The sequence below is a fragment of the Ruditapes philippinarum genome, unplaced genomic scaffold, assembly GCF_026571515.1.
Source record: "Ruditapes philippinarum isolate M1 unplaced genomic scaffold, ASM2657151v2 ctg836_1_1_1_1, whole genome shotgun sequence".
Taxonomy (NCBI): Eukaryota; Metazoa; Mollusca; class Bivalvia; order Venerida; family Veneridae; genus Ruditapes; species Ruditapes philippinarum.
In genome coordinates this window covers 829-20,092 of record NW_026858646.1, presented here as the reverse complement: position 1 = coordinate 20,092, position 19,264 = coordinate 829, and the positions used below count along the sequence as shown (strand labels likewise).

General features: G+C 33.2%; 2 protein-coding genes across 2 annotated transcripts in view; one reads left to right on the top strand and one right to left on the bottom strand.

The window, feature by feature from the left end:
• Window positions 1–5,844, top strand: part of LOC132753828 (4'-phosphopantetheine phosphatase-like) — a 57,038-nt gene extending 51,194 nt beyond the window's left edge. The window contains exon 17 of the mRNA XM_060744364.1: window positions 627–5,844. Coding sequence (XP_060600347.1) covers window positions 627–861 — 235 coding nt within the window. The 3' untranslated portion in view covers window positions 862–5,844. The remainder of the gene's footprint in view (window positions 1–626) is intronic.
• Window positions 5,845–8,351: 2,507 nt separating this feature from the next.
• LOC132753827 (ankyrin-3-like) lies at window positions 8,352–18,582 on the bottom strand. The gene is made up of 3 exons (XM_060744362.1): window positions 18,509–18,582; window positions 15,036–16,358; window positions 8,352–11,024 (listed from the first exon to the last, which is right to left on the bottom strand). Exons 2-3 carry the CDS (start codon window positions 16,309–16,311, stop codon window positions 9,790–9,792), a joined length of 2,511 nt encoding a protein of 836 aa, XP_060600345.1. The 5' UTR covers window positions 16,312–16,358; window positions 18,509–18,582; the 3' UTR covers window positions 8,352–9,789.
• Between the last annotated feature and the right edge of the window lie 682 nt (window positions 18,583–19,264).

Here is a 19,264-nt window from a genome sequence, read left to right as displayed (position 1 = left end):
AGAAAATTATATGAATGCTTGAGTTTTCTAGCTCGACTATTTGAAGAATAAGTAAAGCTTTTGTACTCACCCTGGCCTCAGTGTCACTATCACACTTTGGTTATGATTTTGCATACAGTTTAGTTTTTCCAAAATTACTAAAGGGAATGAGTTGAATCTTTCAGACACTTGTTCTCTGCGATTATGTTGAATCGCATAGGTCCTATAACTCTGAGTTATGTTTTTACAGAGTTATGCCCCTTTTCTTAATGTCAAGCTCTGAGAATCGTTAATTTTCCTGTCTTGCTGACAGCTCTTGTTGTTTGTGTAAAGGTATTTGTTATTATTTGTTATAAGCAAACCTCAGTCTGGTCAATGTACATTTGTGGTTTTTAGAAAATCAAACACTTGAAGGTACTAGGATTCAGTTGTAAAGAATTAAAACAGTTGTAAAAATGTTATTATAAGTATATTGTTGCAATATATATTACAGTTTGATTGCAAAGCATAAGGTAATTAAACACTTTATGTCATGGGTGTTTGATGGAATAGTTAACACTGTTGTCCCTCAGTATCAGGGGTGACATTTTATGAAATAAGTATATACTATTGTATTGTATTAAATGGTTACAACATTAATATTTCAGGTTAATAGACAAAGACTTGGTTCAGAAAATGAAAACCGAGGGCACTGACCTGATCGTCATAGAGGGAATGGGGCGGGCAATTCATACAAACTTTGATGCCCATTTTAATTGTGACTCATTAAAAGTGGCAGTGTTAAAGAACAGGTGGTTAGCTAAAAGACTCGGAGGGGATATGTTTAGTGTGGTGTTCAAGTTTGAAGAAAGCAAGAAAGTACAGAATTCTACCAATACTTGACAAAATGTACAGATATTGTTTGCAGATGTTGTTTGAAGCCATTTTTCTAGTATTAACAAAAAGATAACTACAGTGTAACCTGTGCTAAGCAGCCATCTATAGAACAATAACTTGTTTAAAGCCACATGCCTCCCTCCAGATAAGCCAAAATATTTTTAAAAAAAAAAAGAAAAAGAAAAGGTTTTAAGAAAAGTAAAATTGATTCAAGATCTAAGTAATAATTTATATGGTATGTTAGGTTAATGGCTGATTTAGCATCATTTATCACCCAAATTCTACTATGTTACTAACACAGGGCTATTTTTGGCATATATTGACCTTTATTTGGTAATTTTCAATGTACCTGGATTGAAAGTACCATTTGCATTGTGTAAATTAATTTCTATGCCCCCACAAAGTGGGGTGCATATAGCGTTGCACTTGTCTGTCCGTCCGTCCATCTGTCAGTCCGTCCGTACGTCCCGAAATCTTGTGAACGCAACTCCTCTTAAACCGGATGGCAGATTTTGCTTAAACTTACAGGGATGAACAACCTTAATGTGTAGATGGTAGTAAAGGAAGGAATTTTCGTGGCGACAAAATTTAACAGAATTATGGCCCTTTGTTGATTTGTTCACTATATACCATATAGAAATTTTGTGAACGCAACTCCTCTTAAAACGGATGGCAGATTTTGCTTAAACTTCTAGGGATTAACAAGCTTAATGTGTAGATGGTAGTAAAGGAAGGAATTTTTGCTGCGACCAAATTTAACAGAATTATGGCCCTTTGTTGATTTTTAGTTTTCAACTTGTGGCACATGTAGTCCAAAAAATATTTGACCTAGAGTCATAAGATTGACAGAACAGTGGCGTGTGGGGGCATCCGTGTCCTATGGACACATTTCTAGTTTTGTTCTCTTTGCATTATTTTCTACTTTTTTATGCATAACAAAATTTTTCTTGAAAATAAGCATGAATCTGAAGGCATGCTGCTTTAAATTTTCCATCTTTGCCAAGGAATGAAATTATTGGAAAAGTTTCTAAATTAATGAGAAACAAAAGTCTGGTAGAATTTAGATGATACATTGTTACAACACTGTCTACATGATCTATGTGATTCATGTTTAAGATAAAAAATGAACCCACCCCCTCCCCCCATGTTATTTCTAGTCAAAGTATTGGGTAGCCATTTCTTAAAATCTGGCGAGCAAAAATTCTATAGTTTAACATTCATGTAAACAGTTTTAATTTTTCCGTGTTTTGCAACCTTAAAGAGTTTTCTTTTTGTTTCTAATTTTCTTTTTTTTTCTAATTTTCTCTTTGTTTCTAATCAATTTTAAACAAGAATGAATTCTTATTGATTTAGACTTAAAGAATAATATGTGAAATAAAAAATAATTTGTGTGCTAAATTTTAAGTTTTATTTTTTTTTATTGAGCCTTATTCTCTGCTTGTTGGTTTAATTTATTAAAGATTTAGAATTATGTTAGAGAAAACTGTTATGACTGTAACAATAATTTTTTTATCAATTTTGTTTTATTTTATGATATAATTTTCTATTTTTATGCTCCCCGAAAAATTTCGGGGGAGCATATAGTCGGCGCCTTGTCCGTCTGTCCGTCCGTCCGTCTGTCCGTCCGTTGTCTTGTCCGGAGCATAACTTGAAAACCCTTGGAGATAATTTGTTGAAACTTCATACAGTGGTAGAGGGCATTGAGGGGGAGTGCAGTGTCAAAGAACCATAACTCTATTTTGCCCGGTTTTTGAATTATCTCCCCTTATAGAAAAATCTTGTCCGGGGCATAACTCTAAAACTATAAGAGATATCAACATGAAACTTAGTAGGTGAATAGATCTCAATGGGTAGATGTGCAGTGCATAAGAACAATAACTCTTTTCATCCTAATTTTGGAGTTATTGCCCTTTGTTAATTTTAATACTTTGAACTTTGTCCGGAGCATAACTTGAAAACCCTTGGAGATAATTTGTTGAAACTTCATACAGTGGTAGAGGGCATCGAGGGGGAGTGCAGTGTCAAAGAACCATAACTCTATTTTGCCCGGTTTTTGAATTATCTCCCCTTATAGAAAAATCTTGTCCGGGGCATAACTCTAAAACTATAAGAGATATCAACATGAAACTTTGTAGGTGAATAGATCTCAATGGGTAGATGTGCAGTGCATAAGAACAATAACTCTTTTTGTCCTAATTTTGGAGTTATTGCCCTTTGTTAATTTTAATACTTTGAACTTGAACTTTGTCCGGAACATAACTTGAAAACCCTTGGAGATAATTTGTTGAAACTTCATACAGTGGTAGAGGGCATCGAGGGGGAGTGCAGTGTCAAAGAACCATAACTCTATTTTGCCTGGTTTTTGAATTATCTCCCCTTATAGAAAAATCATGTCCGGGGCATAACTCTAAAACTATAAGAGATATCAACATGAAACATTGTAGGTAGATAGATCTCATTGAGTAGAGGTGCAGTGCAAAAGAACCATAACTCTGTTAAGCCTTATTTTTGAATAATCTCCCCTTTTAGTAAAATCTTGTCCAGGACATAGCTGTAAAACTATAAGAGATATCAACATGAAACTTTGTAGGTAGATAAATCTCAATGGGTAGATGTGCAGTGCACAAGAATCATAACTCTACCTTGCCTTATTCTGGAGTTATTGCCCTTTGTTTATTTTTACTTTTTGAATTGTCCAGGACATAACTTGGAAATCATAAGAGATATCATCAAGAAACTTTGTAGGTTGATAGATCAGATTGATTAGAAGTGCAGTGCAAAGAACTGTAACTCTGCCTTGCCTAATTTTGGAATTATTGCACTTTGAACTTTTTCCACGGACATAACTCTGAAACTACAAGAGGTGTACTTTCCTGTGTCCAAAACCTATTCGGGGAGCATCACCCGGCTCAAACCGGGCTCTTGTTTTAATAATATTTTATTTTATGATATTTTTTTTTCAGTGTGATAAGATTCTCTTTAACTTTCAATATTTCCTTCTTTTTTTTCTTCAGCTTTCAGTATTCAAGTAACAACTTACATGTTCTAAAGCCATAGCCTTGCCAATGTTAGAAGTGCTAAGCAAGTTTAATTAAAGGGACTGTACTTTTTTGGTATGATAGGACTGGAAATACTTTTCCGAGAATTTGTGTACCATTTGATGTAGGCCTGAACAGATTACTTGAAAAGCATTGCAAAACTTTTCACTCAAATCAGGCTAAAAATTGCACTTACTATCTATTTTCAATTTATTATCCTTTCACAATTTTAAGAGTTACACTTGATCTATGTATACATTTCAAATTTGATGTTATTTTACCTCAGTGGAGCTCCTTTAAGGTTTATCTTGTTTATGGATCACCTTGCTTTATGTTCAAGTAAGAAGTATAATCAGGGCTTGATGATTTTTTTCTAAGGTCACTCGTCCTGCAGGGTGAGAGATTCTACAAATCGATATGATTGGGAGAATCTATTCGCCCAAATGGGCAAGTTTGATGAACTTTTTTCTCGTCCGACTCAAAGTTTTACTTGCAAATGCAAGCTAGCGAGTGGAAATGTCAAGGAAAGAATAATGATTATGTTTGTAAAATTTTTGGCATAACTCTCATAATGTTTTAATAATTACTCAGGTTACAAAGAAGTCCAGGGTAATCTTACGTCTGCCAGGAATCATGGATTCGAGCCCAACTTGGGTCATGACCATATTTCCACATATTATAGCAGTATTAGTAAGTTTAAGGCACCAGAGTGGTTCAGATAAGTGTCATCATAGTGGTGCTAGAATAAACATGCACCAGAAAATCATGGGTTCGAGCCCTTTTAGGATGACGACCATATCTCCTCATATGACACCAATATTGGTTAGTTCCACTGTTTCAGGAATCAGACTCAATAGTTCTTCAAATATGCTTTAGACTTTAATAATTAGGGCACTAATATAAATATGTACCTGGAAATTGTGGGTTCGAGCCCTATAAGGGTGACAACCATGTTTATACATATGACACCAATATTGGTTAGGTCAAGGAAGAACACTCATGTTTTTTTTTCAAATAAACTTCTAGTTTCCATCATAATCAAGCTAAAATATAGATATAAAGAGTGATCGACTGGTATTTGGGTGGCAAAGATCTGTTAGGATTACCTCTTGTTTTTTGGTAATTTCTTAAAACCCTTATCTTTCAACATATTTGAAACTTTCAGGGAAACTTCACATTTATATGACTTGTGATGTTAAGAAAATGTAAACATTTTAAAGGGGCACTCCTCCAGATTAGTGAAACAGATCTAATACCAAATGAAATAAATAATAACAATAATAGTTATAAGAAATGTATATATTTATATGGTAGACTCAAAATCCAAGTATAACTTTGAATGTACTATGTAATATTTATATCAAGCAGAATTTAATATTTATTTCACCTAGGGGAGAAAGAGAAATTCCTGCATATTTTTCAAAAGTTAGATATTATATAGATAATGAGAACCTAAGGCTAGATTGATAAAATTAGTGGATTAGTACGCTTTAAAACAACTTCACTTCATCACATTAGTGCAGTAACAGGTTAACTCCTATTGAATTATATTAAGGACTTAACTCATTACTGCACTAAGAGTCTTGTTTGAACAAATTTCAAATTTTCATAAAAATTAACTCAAACCTGGAGGTGTGCTGCTTTAAAATGATATTATAACATATTGTTTATTACTTTTTATTAGATACAAAATGTATTTTGTTATTGATTAATGTTAGTTTTGCATTGTATTTTATTTTTTTGAACAGCAAAGATTAAACAGCAAGTTTTGTATCAGCTTGATTTTTTGCAAATGGGTTGTCTCCCTTACACCGTTTTATAATTTGTTTTTATTCTGTATAGATAAATTATAAATTGTTTTATAATTATGTTAACATTTTAAATATTTTGAAATAAGTAATGTTTCTAATTATAAAAATATCACTAGTAATATATGACATGCATTTACTTTTGTTGTTGTTATTGTTATTTTTTATCCGAGCTTTTAGTGACCTGCCTCAAGGTCAGACAAAGGGTTAAAGGGACTCCACTCAAGTTTTTTAACCAGGTTTTCAATTTTGAAAATCCTGGTTATTAGATTGGGGTATGGCGGGCGGATGGGCGGGCGGTCGTCAAACGAAATTGTGTCCGCTCTGTAACTCTTCAACCCTTTGAAGAATTTTGATGAAACTTCAGACAAATGTTTACCACATCAAGATGACGTGCAGAACGCATGTTCCGCATGGCTGGCTCCAAGGTCAAGGTCACAGTGACATTAACATTGAAAATCCTGTCCGCTCTGTAACTCTTCAACCCTTTGAAGAATTTTGATGAAACTTCAGACAAATGTTTACCACATCAAGATGACGTGCAGAACGCATGTTCCGCATGGCTGGCTCCAAGGTCAAGGTCACAGTGACATTAACATTGAAAATCCTGTTTACATGATTTTTTATTTTTACACTTTGAACTTTGTCCGGGACATAATTCTAAAAGTATAAGAGGTATCAACATGAAACTTTGTAGGTAGATAGATCTCATTGAGTAGAAGTGCAGTGCACAAGAACCGTAACTCTGCCTTGCCTAATTTTTGAATTATCCCCCTTTGTTTATTTTACACTTTGAACTTTGTCCAGGACATAACTCTAAAAGTATAAGAGGTATCAACATGAAACTTTGTAGGTAGATAGATCTCATTGAGTAGGTGTGCAGTGCACAAGAACTGTAACTATGCCTTGCCTAATTTTTGAATTATCCCCCTTTGTTTATTTTACACTTTGAAATTTGTCCGGGACATAACTCTAAAACTATAAGAGGTATCAACATGAAACTTTGTAGGTAGATAGTTCTCATTGAGTAGGTATGCAGTGCACAAGAACCGTAACTCTGCCTTGTCTAATTTTTGAATTATCCCCCTTTGTTTATTTTACACTTTGAACTTTGTCCGGGACATAACTCTAAAAGTATAAGAGGTATCAACATGAAACTTTGTAGGTATATAGATCTCATTGAGTAGGTGTGCAGTGAACAAGAACCTTAACTCTGCCTTGCCTAATTTTTGAATTATCCCCTTTGTTTATTTTTTACACTTTGAACTTTGTCCGGGACATATTTCTTAATGTATAAGAGATATCAACATGAAACTTTGTAGGTAGATAGATCTCATTGAGTAAGTTTGCAGTGCACAAGAACTGTAACACTGTCTTGCCTTCTTTTGTAGTTATTGCCCTTTGTTCATTTTGACACTTTGAACTTTGTCTGGGACATTATTCTAAAATTATAAGAGATATCAACATGAAACTTTGTAGATAGATAGGTCTCATTGGGTGGAAGTGCAGTGCTTAAGAATCATTACTCTGCCTTGCCTTATTTTGAAGTAATTGCCCTTTGTTTATTTTTACTTTTTGACTTTTGTCCTGGACATTACTTTAAAACTATTAGAGATATCAACATGAAACTTTGTAGGTAGCTAGATATAATTGGATAGAACTGCAACGCTTCAAGAACCTAAACAAAGCATGGTGTAATTTGGAGTTATTGCCCTTTGTTCATTTTTTTTTATACTTTCCTGTGTCCAGAACCTTCTCGGGGAGCATCACCCGGTTCAACCGGTTCTTGTTTTCCTTATACAGAATATATATAGTGAACACTTCTTCTGTGCGCAATTCCTCCTACATTATTCATGTTTTACATTGCACATAGTTACATTGTTTGTTGCTTGTATTTGTATTTCAAATACAACATATTTATCTACAATGGTGATAATTGAAAACCTGGTTTCATGGCATTGCCATGTTTCTTGTTTTACAAGATGGGACTGGAATATTTTTTTTCGAGATTAATGTTCTATTGTATGTATGTCTTGACCAGTAACTTTTGTGCAAAATTTCAGATCATTTAGTCACTCTATTCTGCATAACATTTATTCTAATTGTGAAAAATGGCCAAAAATTGAAAAGTGTTGCAACACTTTTCACTCAATCTGGCCAAGAATAGCACAAAAATATGATTTTCAATTTATTTCTGGGTATTTGTCTGAAATATCTTTGGCATATATTTTTTGTATTGAGTGCCCCAGCTGATCTGTGTAAGAAATTCAAATTTTATGTTTTCAAGCTTTTGGACCTCAGTGGAGTTCCTTTTAAACTCAATATACCCCAAATATCACCAGCACTTGCCCAGTTCTTTTATCTTATATAATCACATAGTATAACATCGAAATGTTATCAAATAGTAAAACACATTGGCATTATACAAGTATACACTTGATTTAATTTTTGTACAATGAACTGTAGCTTTTTTGTACAGGTTGGCTGTAAATCCAGAATTAGAAATTGGAGAGGTGTCCTAGAAAATAAGGTATCTTCATCTCAAGGACTATAGGTTTGAGCCTTTATCAGATCACAGCCGTGTTTCCTCCGATGACAACAGTTCTGGGTAGATCCAGAAAGTAGAATTGAGATTGCATGGTTAATTGAGTTATAAGATTCATTGTTATGAATTGAACAACCCTTGCAAATTGATTTATAATTGAAATAAAAAAAAATCATTTACAATTTCATTTTGTAATATTCTAAACACCCAAACGATTATGAATTATTATAACTATAAGGTATTTAACATCATTTTTGCATGGTATAGGTTAATATAAATGTAAAGATATAGATCTCTTTACCTAATAAATAATTGTACTGAAAAAGTTTGCATAAAACATACAGCTGTTACAACATACAATTATAATTAATCACAATAGATTTATATATACTGCACTTATATAAAAGTTAAAACTGAATCGTCATTCTCACCTAGTAAATTTTAAGGAAAAAATAAAACAACACAAAATAATGTTTTGTTTTTTTATAAAACATCTGACATTTTGTGAGAGCATATAATGTAATTGTGTGGTGATGACACTTTTATCATTTTAACAAGTATCTGACAATCTAATCAATGTCATAGTAAATCATAACTGTAATTGTGCTAGCTATAATTGTGTTTACATTTCGGGCCCCAACTCTTTCTCTCTTGTCCTCATTCAAATTGTTTCTCAATAATGAACACCTCTAAAAGCAAACAGTTTAAAACAAAAAATTGTTATGAGAAAATATGGTTGAGACCCAAGTAGAATGGGAAAAATAGAATAAATAAATTAAAAATTGATTTTTTGTGCAATTTAGCCCAATCTGAGTAAAAAGTTTAAACTTTTTTTGGGGGTCAAAATTCATAATGAAAACCATTTTTCTGAAAAATTTGAAAGTGGAAATCATCATAATTTTTGCACACTAGTTCTAAATGGTCCATTCCTACATGTACTTGAAAAAGTACAGAAATCTCACCAAACACAAAATTGGTCTCATCATGTAAAATAAACTTGGAAGAGTCCCTTTAAATTGTGTATAATGGAACCAGTATTATTTTATGTTCAATGTTAGAAAGAAGAAAAATACTGCAATAATATGACATTAAAAACATGTTTACATTCTATGAAAATAAATATATTCAATATTGCATTCTTGTACCATAAATAAATATAATCAATATTGGATAAACCAGCAAGCCTGCATAGCTCATTCGGTTAGAGCACGAAACTTGTAATCTCAACATTGTGGGTTCGATTCCCGGGCTGGTCAATTAAAATTACTAATCAGTCTTTCAGATGAGACTTTAAATTGAGGTCCTGTGTATGAGTGCTTAAACACTTGGCACATTAAAGAACCAGGAGAAGCTTCTGGAATTGGGGCATCTTTCTGTATCTGTATCTTGCACTATCCTCCAAAATATAAAATGACTAATACTCTTCTGGAGGACTCACCCATATGGGCAACCGGTGGCGAGTATAAATAAACTCAAATACACACACAACACACACACTTGTAAATAATATTCATGCATAATGACAATGTCAGCATCTTAAGTGCTATAAATCCTTAAGCAATATCAAGTCTTTCAACAATCTTGGGTACTTTAACTGATCTACTGTGAAAATAATGTTACTTCTGGAATTTGACAACAACTGGCGTACCTTCATTCTACAAATATTCTTTAGCGAAATTGTATCAATGTCCTGAATGAGCTGTGGAAATTCATCAATGGGCTCTGAATTCTTATTCATTTTATAAAGAAATGCTAATTTACGCTGAAGGAGTGTTTTTAATGAAAGTAGACTCTCATCCTCAAAGTGCCAGCACTCTGTTTTAACAATCACATTTCTATCAATTTTTTCCGAAACAGCTTGAATTATAAGATCAAGTATCTCGAAAGATCTTTTTGCCTTGTCTAAATCTTCTGTGGTAGCTTTCTGATGAGCTGCTTTTAAGGCTAGTTGTAAATAATTAACTTTTGAAGCACTTGCACCTTTTTCCAATAAAATTTGAACCATTTCTAATCTTCCCTTAGCTACAGCAGCTTGCAAAGGGTATCGGTATCTGGATCTCGATCCTTTGTTAAAATCACATTTACGAAAAATTAGTTCATCAAAAATGTTTTGATGCCCGGACATAACTGATAAATAGAGGGCAGTTCTTCCTGTTTTATCTTGGCTATTAATGTCGGCCCCACACTTTAAGATTAGCTTTAGTAAGTGAAGGCGGGAACTAGTGGCGCAAACATGAATTGGTAAAAGACCATCTTTATCTGCTATGTTAGGATCAGCTCCATGTTGCAGCAATAGTATGGAAATTCTATGTTTTTTTAATACAGACTTCAGCAGGGCTGTTCTGTTTAAGACACCGCTTCTTGCATTTATGTCCATTTTGTACTTAAGTAATAAAGTCAGCTGTGATTCAAGACACTTTGGGTTGTGAGATTTCAAGCAAACTCTATCCTTAAGTTTATTTCCAAAAATATTCATTAAAAGGATATTCCCCATATTATCTTTAACATTGGCATCCATTCCTAATTCCAAAATATACTGTATACAGTCTAAGTGGTGATGAAAAACGGCGACATGAAGCAATGTTTTTCCATTCCGTCTGACGTCTTTGATTTCAAGTTCAGGGTTGGAGTCTACAATACTTTTTAATTCGTGAACATTTCCTGAGTCAACAGCTTGAAACAAATTGAAGTTATCATCTTTGGTCTCTGGAAGTGCATACATGTATTTCTGTAAGCTTATTAGAATCTGACCCATTCTTTCAATAACTTTCAACAACACTGGGAGTCACCTGTATTCTAAAAATTCCATAATTGTCATGTTTGTATACAGTACATGTTAGGAAACTACTTCATATTGCAATTCACGAATGGATAGAATTGAAAAGCTGTTTTAGTTTGGCTGTTTTCGACTGAACTGTCAATATTCAGAAATAGTACTCACATATACTTTGTTAGATAAATCGACTTTGTTGCTAACAATGTGTTTTGACAGCTGTCAAATATAGAACCGAAGATATCCGAATGGTTGAGATGAAACTACCAGAAAGAAATAAAATTGGCAGCAAGATAATATAAAAACTTTATAGATAAACTTAAAGTACATGCACTGTGCATAAAGGTGACATAGAATCTAAGATGGGTAAAGTAGATACCACAGTGATTCAATTTGCAAAGTTCCGTCTTTTGTATTAGTATACCACTGAGTAGTGTATGTGATGTATTGGTAGGATTTAACGTTCAAACAGGGGAGGTAATTAGAGGAAAAAAAAGGTACTGCACATTTTTACAAACTAAACTTATGACCTTTGCAGTGGTTAGTGTGTGAAGGGATGTATATTAATTATTAACAACAACTTTGTCTACCCTAGTCAGCAAGAGTTGACCAATGGCCGAAAAAGTTTGTATTTTCGTCTACTATAGACTATATTCCATGTCCCTGAAATAAACATTCCTGGTATATATGCAGCCATTGCTATTGTTGTAATATCAAACTTGCCAAAATTTGTTAACCAAAAAAATACGCAAAAGTTAATCGATTGATTAGAGTTTATGAAACAGACAATGTCTAGGCCAAATGGTGGCTCTAGCTTTACTGGGGCAGGAAAACCTCAGGTGTCCGTCTGTGCATTTCTTTTTTCAGACAAAAGTGGTCAAATGAATGGAACCACAAACATTCCATAAGCTACATGTACCTGGATAGCTTTCTAAAAAGAATGAAAACCAAGTCTCTGACTGTACTAGTATCCTTACCAATAGCAGTGAAAAGGGAAGTAACTGGGGTAAATTGGATACTGCAATTAATTCACTTGCTACAGTCATTGCCTAGGTACAGATACTTGTTAATATGTATGAAGCCAGATTAAAGATGAACATGTAACTTAACAGAAAAAAGCATATTTAGCTTAAACAAGAGCTGACAGAGGAGACAGCACACTTCACTTATTGAACACTGGACTAAACTATGAAAAAAGTCATTTATGATATAAATATATTTCTGTATCAATACTGTACACAAATGTTCAAACATTTTTGCAGCACAAGACATGCTTGTGCCCATATCAATAAAAGTTAGATTGTCATTCCTATGCTTTGATGGAAAAGAAAACAATTTGAAATTTAAAGTCAATCACCTCAGCAAAATAAATTTCAAGTTCAAAATGGTAATAATTTTGGAAATAAAGGTGTTAGACTTAGAAAGTTTACCACAGGTGTTTATAACAAACATATACTTGAAATTAGAAGTAAATCTTTGAAGAAAAAATGTAACAGATAAAAAATAAGGAAAATACCAAGTTGTAGGGGAAGATCATTCTGGAAATATTGACATAAGAGTTATAAATCTTGTCATGTTATACTGATATGGGTGATGGTATCAAATTTAAATTTCAAGTGTCAAGTAAATCATTTGAAAATAATGAAGTTAAGAGTTAACAAAAAAATCAGACAAATTTCAGAAAATAAGAGCCATAAACCTTATCACATATGATGTGGTTGATGATAAATATTTGAAGTTTAAAGGAGATCAAGTAATAGTAAAAAAAATGGAAATTTTTAAGTTCAAGGGGAGATAAATATAGCTTCTGGAGTTATTAACCTTGTCAAGATGTGGTTGATGATAAGGAACATAATTATATTTGAGTTTGAATTAGATTTCTTAAAAAATAAATTTGTTGTGACAAACAAATGTTGTCATAATTGTGACATACTCATTATGTCAAACTTGTGTTGTGACATACTCATGATTTCATACTTGTGTTCTGACAAACTAATGTTGTCATACTTGTGACAAACTGATCGTGTTAGACTTGTGTTGTGACATACTCATGTTTTGTCACAGTTGTGTTCCAACAAACTGATTTTGGTATACTTATGTTTTGACAAACTAATGTTGTCATAATTGTGTAGTGATAAACTAATGTTGTTATACTGTGTTGTGACCCTTGGATTTTGTTATTTTGGTCTTGTGACACACTCATGAGTTTATACTTATGTTGTGACACACTCATGGTGATAAATGTTGATTTATGTTATTTTGGTGTTGTGACAACAATCATTGTTTGTTATACTTGTGACACACCAATTTTGTTATTTTGGTGTTGTGACACACTCATGTTGTTTTGTGGCACATAATGTTATACTCATGTTGGAACACACTCATGCTGTTATACTTGTGTTGTGACATACTCAAGTTGTTATACTTGTGATGTGACACACTCATGTTGTTATACTTGTGTTGTGACACACTCATGTTGTTACATGGCCATGTTGTCATACTTGTGTTTTAAAACTTGTTTTGTGGCACATAATGTTATACTCATGTTGGAACGCACTCATGTTGTTATACTTGTGTTGTGACATACTCATGTTGTCATACTTGTGTTGTTACATGGTCATGTTGTTATACTTGTGATGTGACACACTCAAGTTGTTATACTTGTGATGTGACACACTCATGTTGTCATACTTGTGTTGTTACATGGTCATGTTGTTATACTTGTGATGTGACACACTCATGTTGTTATACTTGTGTTGTGATACACTCATGTTGTCAAACTTGTGTTGTTACATGGCCATGTTGTTATACTTGTGATGTGACACACTCATGGTGTTATACTTGTGATGTGACACACTCATGTTGTTATACTTGTGATGTGACACACTCATGGTGTTATACTTGTGTTGTGACACACTCATTATGTTATACTTGTGTTGTGATACACTCATGTTGTCAAACTTGTGTTGTTACATGGCCATGTTGTTATACTTGTGATGTGACACACTCATGTTGTTATACTTGTGATGTGACACACTCATGGTGTTATACTTGTGTTGTGACACACTCATTATGTTATACTTGTGTTGTGATACACTCATGTTGTCAAACTTGTGTTGTTACATGGCCATGTTGTTATACTTGTGATGTGACAACACTCATGTTGTTATACTTGTGTTGTGACACACTCATGTTGTCAAACTTGTGTTGTTACATGGTCATGTTGTTATGCTTGTGATGTGACACACTCATGTTGTTATGCTTGTGATGTGACACACTCATGTTGTTATGCTTGTGATGTGACACACTCATGTTGTCATACTTGTGTTGTTACATGGTCATGTTGTTATACTTGTGATGTGACACACTCAAGTTGTTATACTTGTGATGTGACACACTCATGTTGTTATAATTGTGTTGTTACAATGGTCATGTTGTCATACTTGTGATGTGACACACTCATGTTGTCATACTTGTGATGTGACACACTCATGTTGTCATAGCTTGTGATGTGACACACTCATGTTGTTATACTTGTGTTGTGACACACTCATGTTGTTATACTTGTGTTGTGACACACTCATGTTGTTATACTTGTGTTGTGACACACTCATGTTGTCATAATTGTGTTGTGACACACTCATGTTGTCATAATTGTGTTGTGACACACTCATGTTGTTATACTTGTGTTGTGACACACTCATGTTGTCAAACTTGTGTTGTTACATGGTCATGTTGTTATGCTTGTGATGTGACACACTCATGTTGTTATGCTTGTGATGTGACACACTCATGTTGTTATGCTTGTGATGTGACACACTCATGTTGTTATGCTTGTGTTGTTACATGGTCATGTTGTTATACTTGTGTTGTGACACAATCATGTTGTTATATATATTGTGGGAAATACTTTGTGATGTTACATGCTTATGTTGAACGCTGTGAAAAAATGATATTATTTAAAAACAAGCATTAAATTCATTAAAACCAGTCATACTGTATAAAACATTTTCAACATATATCTTTTAACAATATTAAGTCTTTTAAAAATGTTGGACAATCCAAGTTCTTGACTGCAAAAATAATGTTAGTTTTAGAGTTTGACATCAACTGGCGTACCCTCATTCTACAGATATTCTGTAACGAATTTGTATCAATGTCCGAATCAAGTTTCGGAAGACCATCGACAGGTTTGGAATTTTTACCCATTTTGTAAACAAATGCCAATTTGCGAAGAAGAAGAGCTATCATTTTATTCAATGCAAGTAGATTCTCTTCCTCAAATGGCTGGCGTCTGGTTTTCACAAACGCGTTTCTACCAAGGTTTTCGGAATAACTTACAGCTTGAATAATAAGATACAGTATCTGTAAAGATCGTTTTGCTTTATCTATGTCTTTCGCGGTAGACATAGCTGGAATGGTTGTTTTTGTATGAGCTGCGATTAAGGCAAGATACAAATAGTCACTGGTCCTTGAATATGGCTGCCGAAACTCACATACTTTAGACTGAACATCCGCACCATTATCAAGTAAAGCTTGAACCATTTCTAACCGCCCCTTAACTACGGCAGTTTGTAATGGGAATCCATACTTGGATCCTTTATTGATGTCACATTGATGAGAAATCAATTCATTAAATATGTCTTGATGTCCAGCTAGCACTGAGAAATAGAGGGCTGTTCTTCCTTTACTGTCTTGTCCATTTATGTCAGCCCCGCATTTCAAGATCTGCTTTAGTAACTGAAGGCAAGAATATGTGGCGCAAACATGAATTGGTAACAGGCCATCTTTGTCTGCTAAATTAGGGTCAGCTCCATGTTGTAGCAATAGCTCAGTAAGTGGATGTCTGTAAATAATAGATTTCAGCAAGGCTGTCCTTCCGACAGTACTTATTGCATTTATGTCTGCCTTGAATTTCAGTAATAGAATAAGCTGTATCTCTAGGCACCTGGGATTATGAGATGCCAGGCAAACTCTATCCTTAGCTTTATTTTCAATAAGTTCTATTAAAGCTGAGCGCCTGAAGCTATCCTGGACATTTGCATCCAAGCCTAATTCCAAAATATATCGCATACAGTCTAACTGGTGATGAATAACGGCAGTGTGTAGCAGTGATTTTCCTTCCTTTCTAATATCTTCAATTTTAAGTCCAGGTTTCAAGTCTACAAAACGTTTTAACTGGTGAACATTACCAGATTGAACTGCCTTAAACAAGTACTGGTTCCCGTCTTCTGTATCTGGAGATGCATTTTTTTGACTGCTCTTTGCTGATCTTAATAACAACTGACCCATTATTTCAATAATTATTTACTGTAAATTTGTTAACCAAGCATTTCCATCTGAAATAAAGTATAAAAGATATTATTTTCATTTTGTTATTGATTCGAAGAGTATTATATTATTTCGGTTCCAACTTGCTGGAAACTTCTTACTTATTAATAAAATATATTTAAAGATCCTGTATGCTGTGATCAAAGTGGTAAACCACACTAAGTGAAATATTAATATATTGTACATAATTATTTATGCAAATAAAACAATTTTCAAACATCAAAGAATATGTAAAATATGTACTGAAAATATTTGTGCATATTATATGTTATCATTTAATATATGCATTCATTTCTTATTGTAAAATTTGACTTAAACTTTATAGAAAATATTTTTTTTATTACCTCCCTTTATTCATATGAAATGTTAAAATCGGTAATATCTTTATAAATAATGCTTTTTGGAACCTACAATATTGATAAATCTTACTTTGAGCATCATATTTACGATTTAAAACCATAAAAAAATTTTTGTCACAGGATCTTTAAATTTTAGTTCAACTTATTTTCTTTTTTTAAAATTCCAGATGTTGGGAGGTTTCTAATTTTTTAAATAGAAAATGAGTCGCACCCCTATGATATATCAATGAATCATGATAACATGTATGCCTTCACAATACAGTATCATGATACAATTTTGAGGTATTGTTATCTGGTGACAATATTGTTGATACAGTTTCAGCAGCAATGCCCAACTCTAAATTGTTCAAATTGCATGGACAATGTCTGATTACTTGTATCTTATTTAGTAATGTCCACTGTCTATTAGTTTGTTAATTTATCTAATTTTTGCAAAATGTTTTCAATCACAGACTTTAATGACAATAATGTCAATTAAAGTCCTAGTCAAAATACATTGATGTGCCAAAGCTAAATTCTGAGATATGTCTGTTCTGGGTCAGAATCTCACTTCTAGAGAGGGGTGATATTGCCATGCTCAAAAATAGCACAATATCTTGATTGTCGCGTGGTACAATTGGACCAGTAAAATTTAATATAAAGAATTACATGAGAATTACACAAACTGCATTCATTTGGTTTAAATGCAAGTATCAATGTAACTTAACCAAGATCAGAAGATACTGTGATAATATAGTTGTACATTTTTCAGCAGCAATGCCCAACTCTAGTCTAAATTGTATATATGTATCTCATTTCACTGAAATTTTCAGTGGACATTTCAATTAGTTTTGTCATTTATCCAATCTTAACAAATACATAAGATACATGTCATGAACCAAAAAGTACTAATAGCAGACAACGGCATTCGCTTATTATGTCAATACACCCATAAACATTTTTCATATGAACTACATGTATAAATAACCGAGGTATATTAAGTGAAAAAAATATGAGTTGTTTCCCTTATCTTCGAGTAAAATCAATATCTCTTACGCTAAACCAATAAAAATTAAGCCATATTTAAACCGCTAGTTTGTTGTGATTAAATGTTTGATCACAGGAACCCAAAATTCTATCCTAAAAAAAAATAATGATTTAAAAATAAAATCTCATATAAATACTATAAAAAAACATATACATTGGATTTTCTTTAATAGTTATTTTTTTTTTGGGATAGAATTTGGGGTTCCTGTGGTCTGATTTTTAAAAAATCATTACATCAATGGAAAGCTTGGGATCTTGGTACATGTATTTGTCACAGTATATAATTTAACACATCTTTTGACACTAACTGTTAAACCTACCATAGTCCATACACAGGCGCTAGTCACATAATCAAATATTTTACATAATCGGTCTATATATGTATATAAAGATATATACATATATAGACCGATTATGTAAAATATTTGATTATGTGACTAGCGCCTGTGAGTCCATATGCCAGACCATTTTACCTACGATTTATACAATGAGATACGCAACCGATTATCTGTAATGATAAGAATAGCCTGTCGTCTGCTAGTTGGGAAAATGTTTATCGGTGTATTAATTTAACAGTTCAATATGTTTTTGTTATCAGTGGTTATCACTGACCAATTTACTAATTTTTATTCAGTGTAAACAGCTGAATATCGTGTTACTGAACAAGAAGTTTACATAACTGACAATTCTAAATTATCAATCACAAGGATAGTTTAACTTATGGTCCTTTAAAATGAAGTGTCAATTCACAAAAATACTTAATAAATACCCACACATTCAGACAGTAAATTATTTTAATGTCAAAATTTTCAGTGTCCCAATTAACCCGTCAAAAACTGAGGTCATCCGAATGATTGAAATAAAACCACCAAAAAGAAAGAAAATAAGAGGCAAGATGAATAATTTACATCAAGTAGGCACTACCTTAGTTATAACAGATCACGCGCTTGCTTAGAAAATATATATAATAAAATTTATGCAAACTAGTATAGGGTAAAAATACGTTACGAATATATGAGAAAGATAATGATGTATGTAAGGTTAAGAAAAACAGTCACTGGTAAAATCTGGGACGAAAGATACACTCGTGTCCCAGGTAATATATACTTGGCATCAATTTCAACCGAAATCAAGTAGTCGAGCCCGACTTGTACTTGATATAATGTGGCTTCTATATTTCTTATAACACTAAGCTGAAAAAGAATATCAGATACAAACAATTTTATTTATAACTGATCGGGAACAGCGTTGACATGTATGCAAAGGGCCATTAATTGTATGATCTAAACCACACAATGCGGTAGTACTTAATTATCTCCGTTAATGTTGTAATACATGTGACTTGTGAAAAACACGTCAGCTTTTGGTCAACATAACTTAGCACCACCAACACTACAAAGCATTAAGCAAAACAATTACCTAGCGCCACTACTACAAAGCAGCAGTAAACAGCAGATACACCGTCACCAATAGACAGCACAACCACCATCATGACTACAACAACAATTTAGAACCGCACTAAGCAGCGC

What these genes read in the sequence shown, in the direction of transcription:
- LOC132753827 (XM_060744362.1), bottom strand. Translation starts at nt 16,311, where the DNA reads ATGGGTCAGTTGTTATTAAGATCAGCAAAGAGCAGTCAAAAAAATGCA. An exon ending in AATATTGTTAAAAGATATAT is followed by an intron (nt 11,025 to 15,035) that starts GTTGAAAATGTT and finishes GGTGACTCCCAG; the next exon opens with TGTTGTTGAAAGTTATTGAA.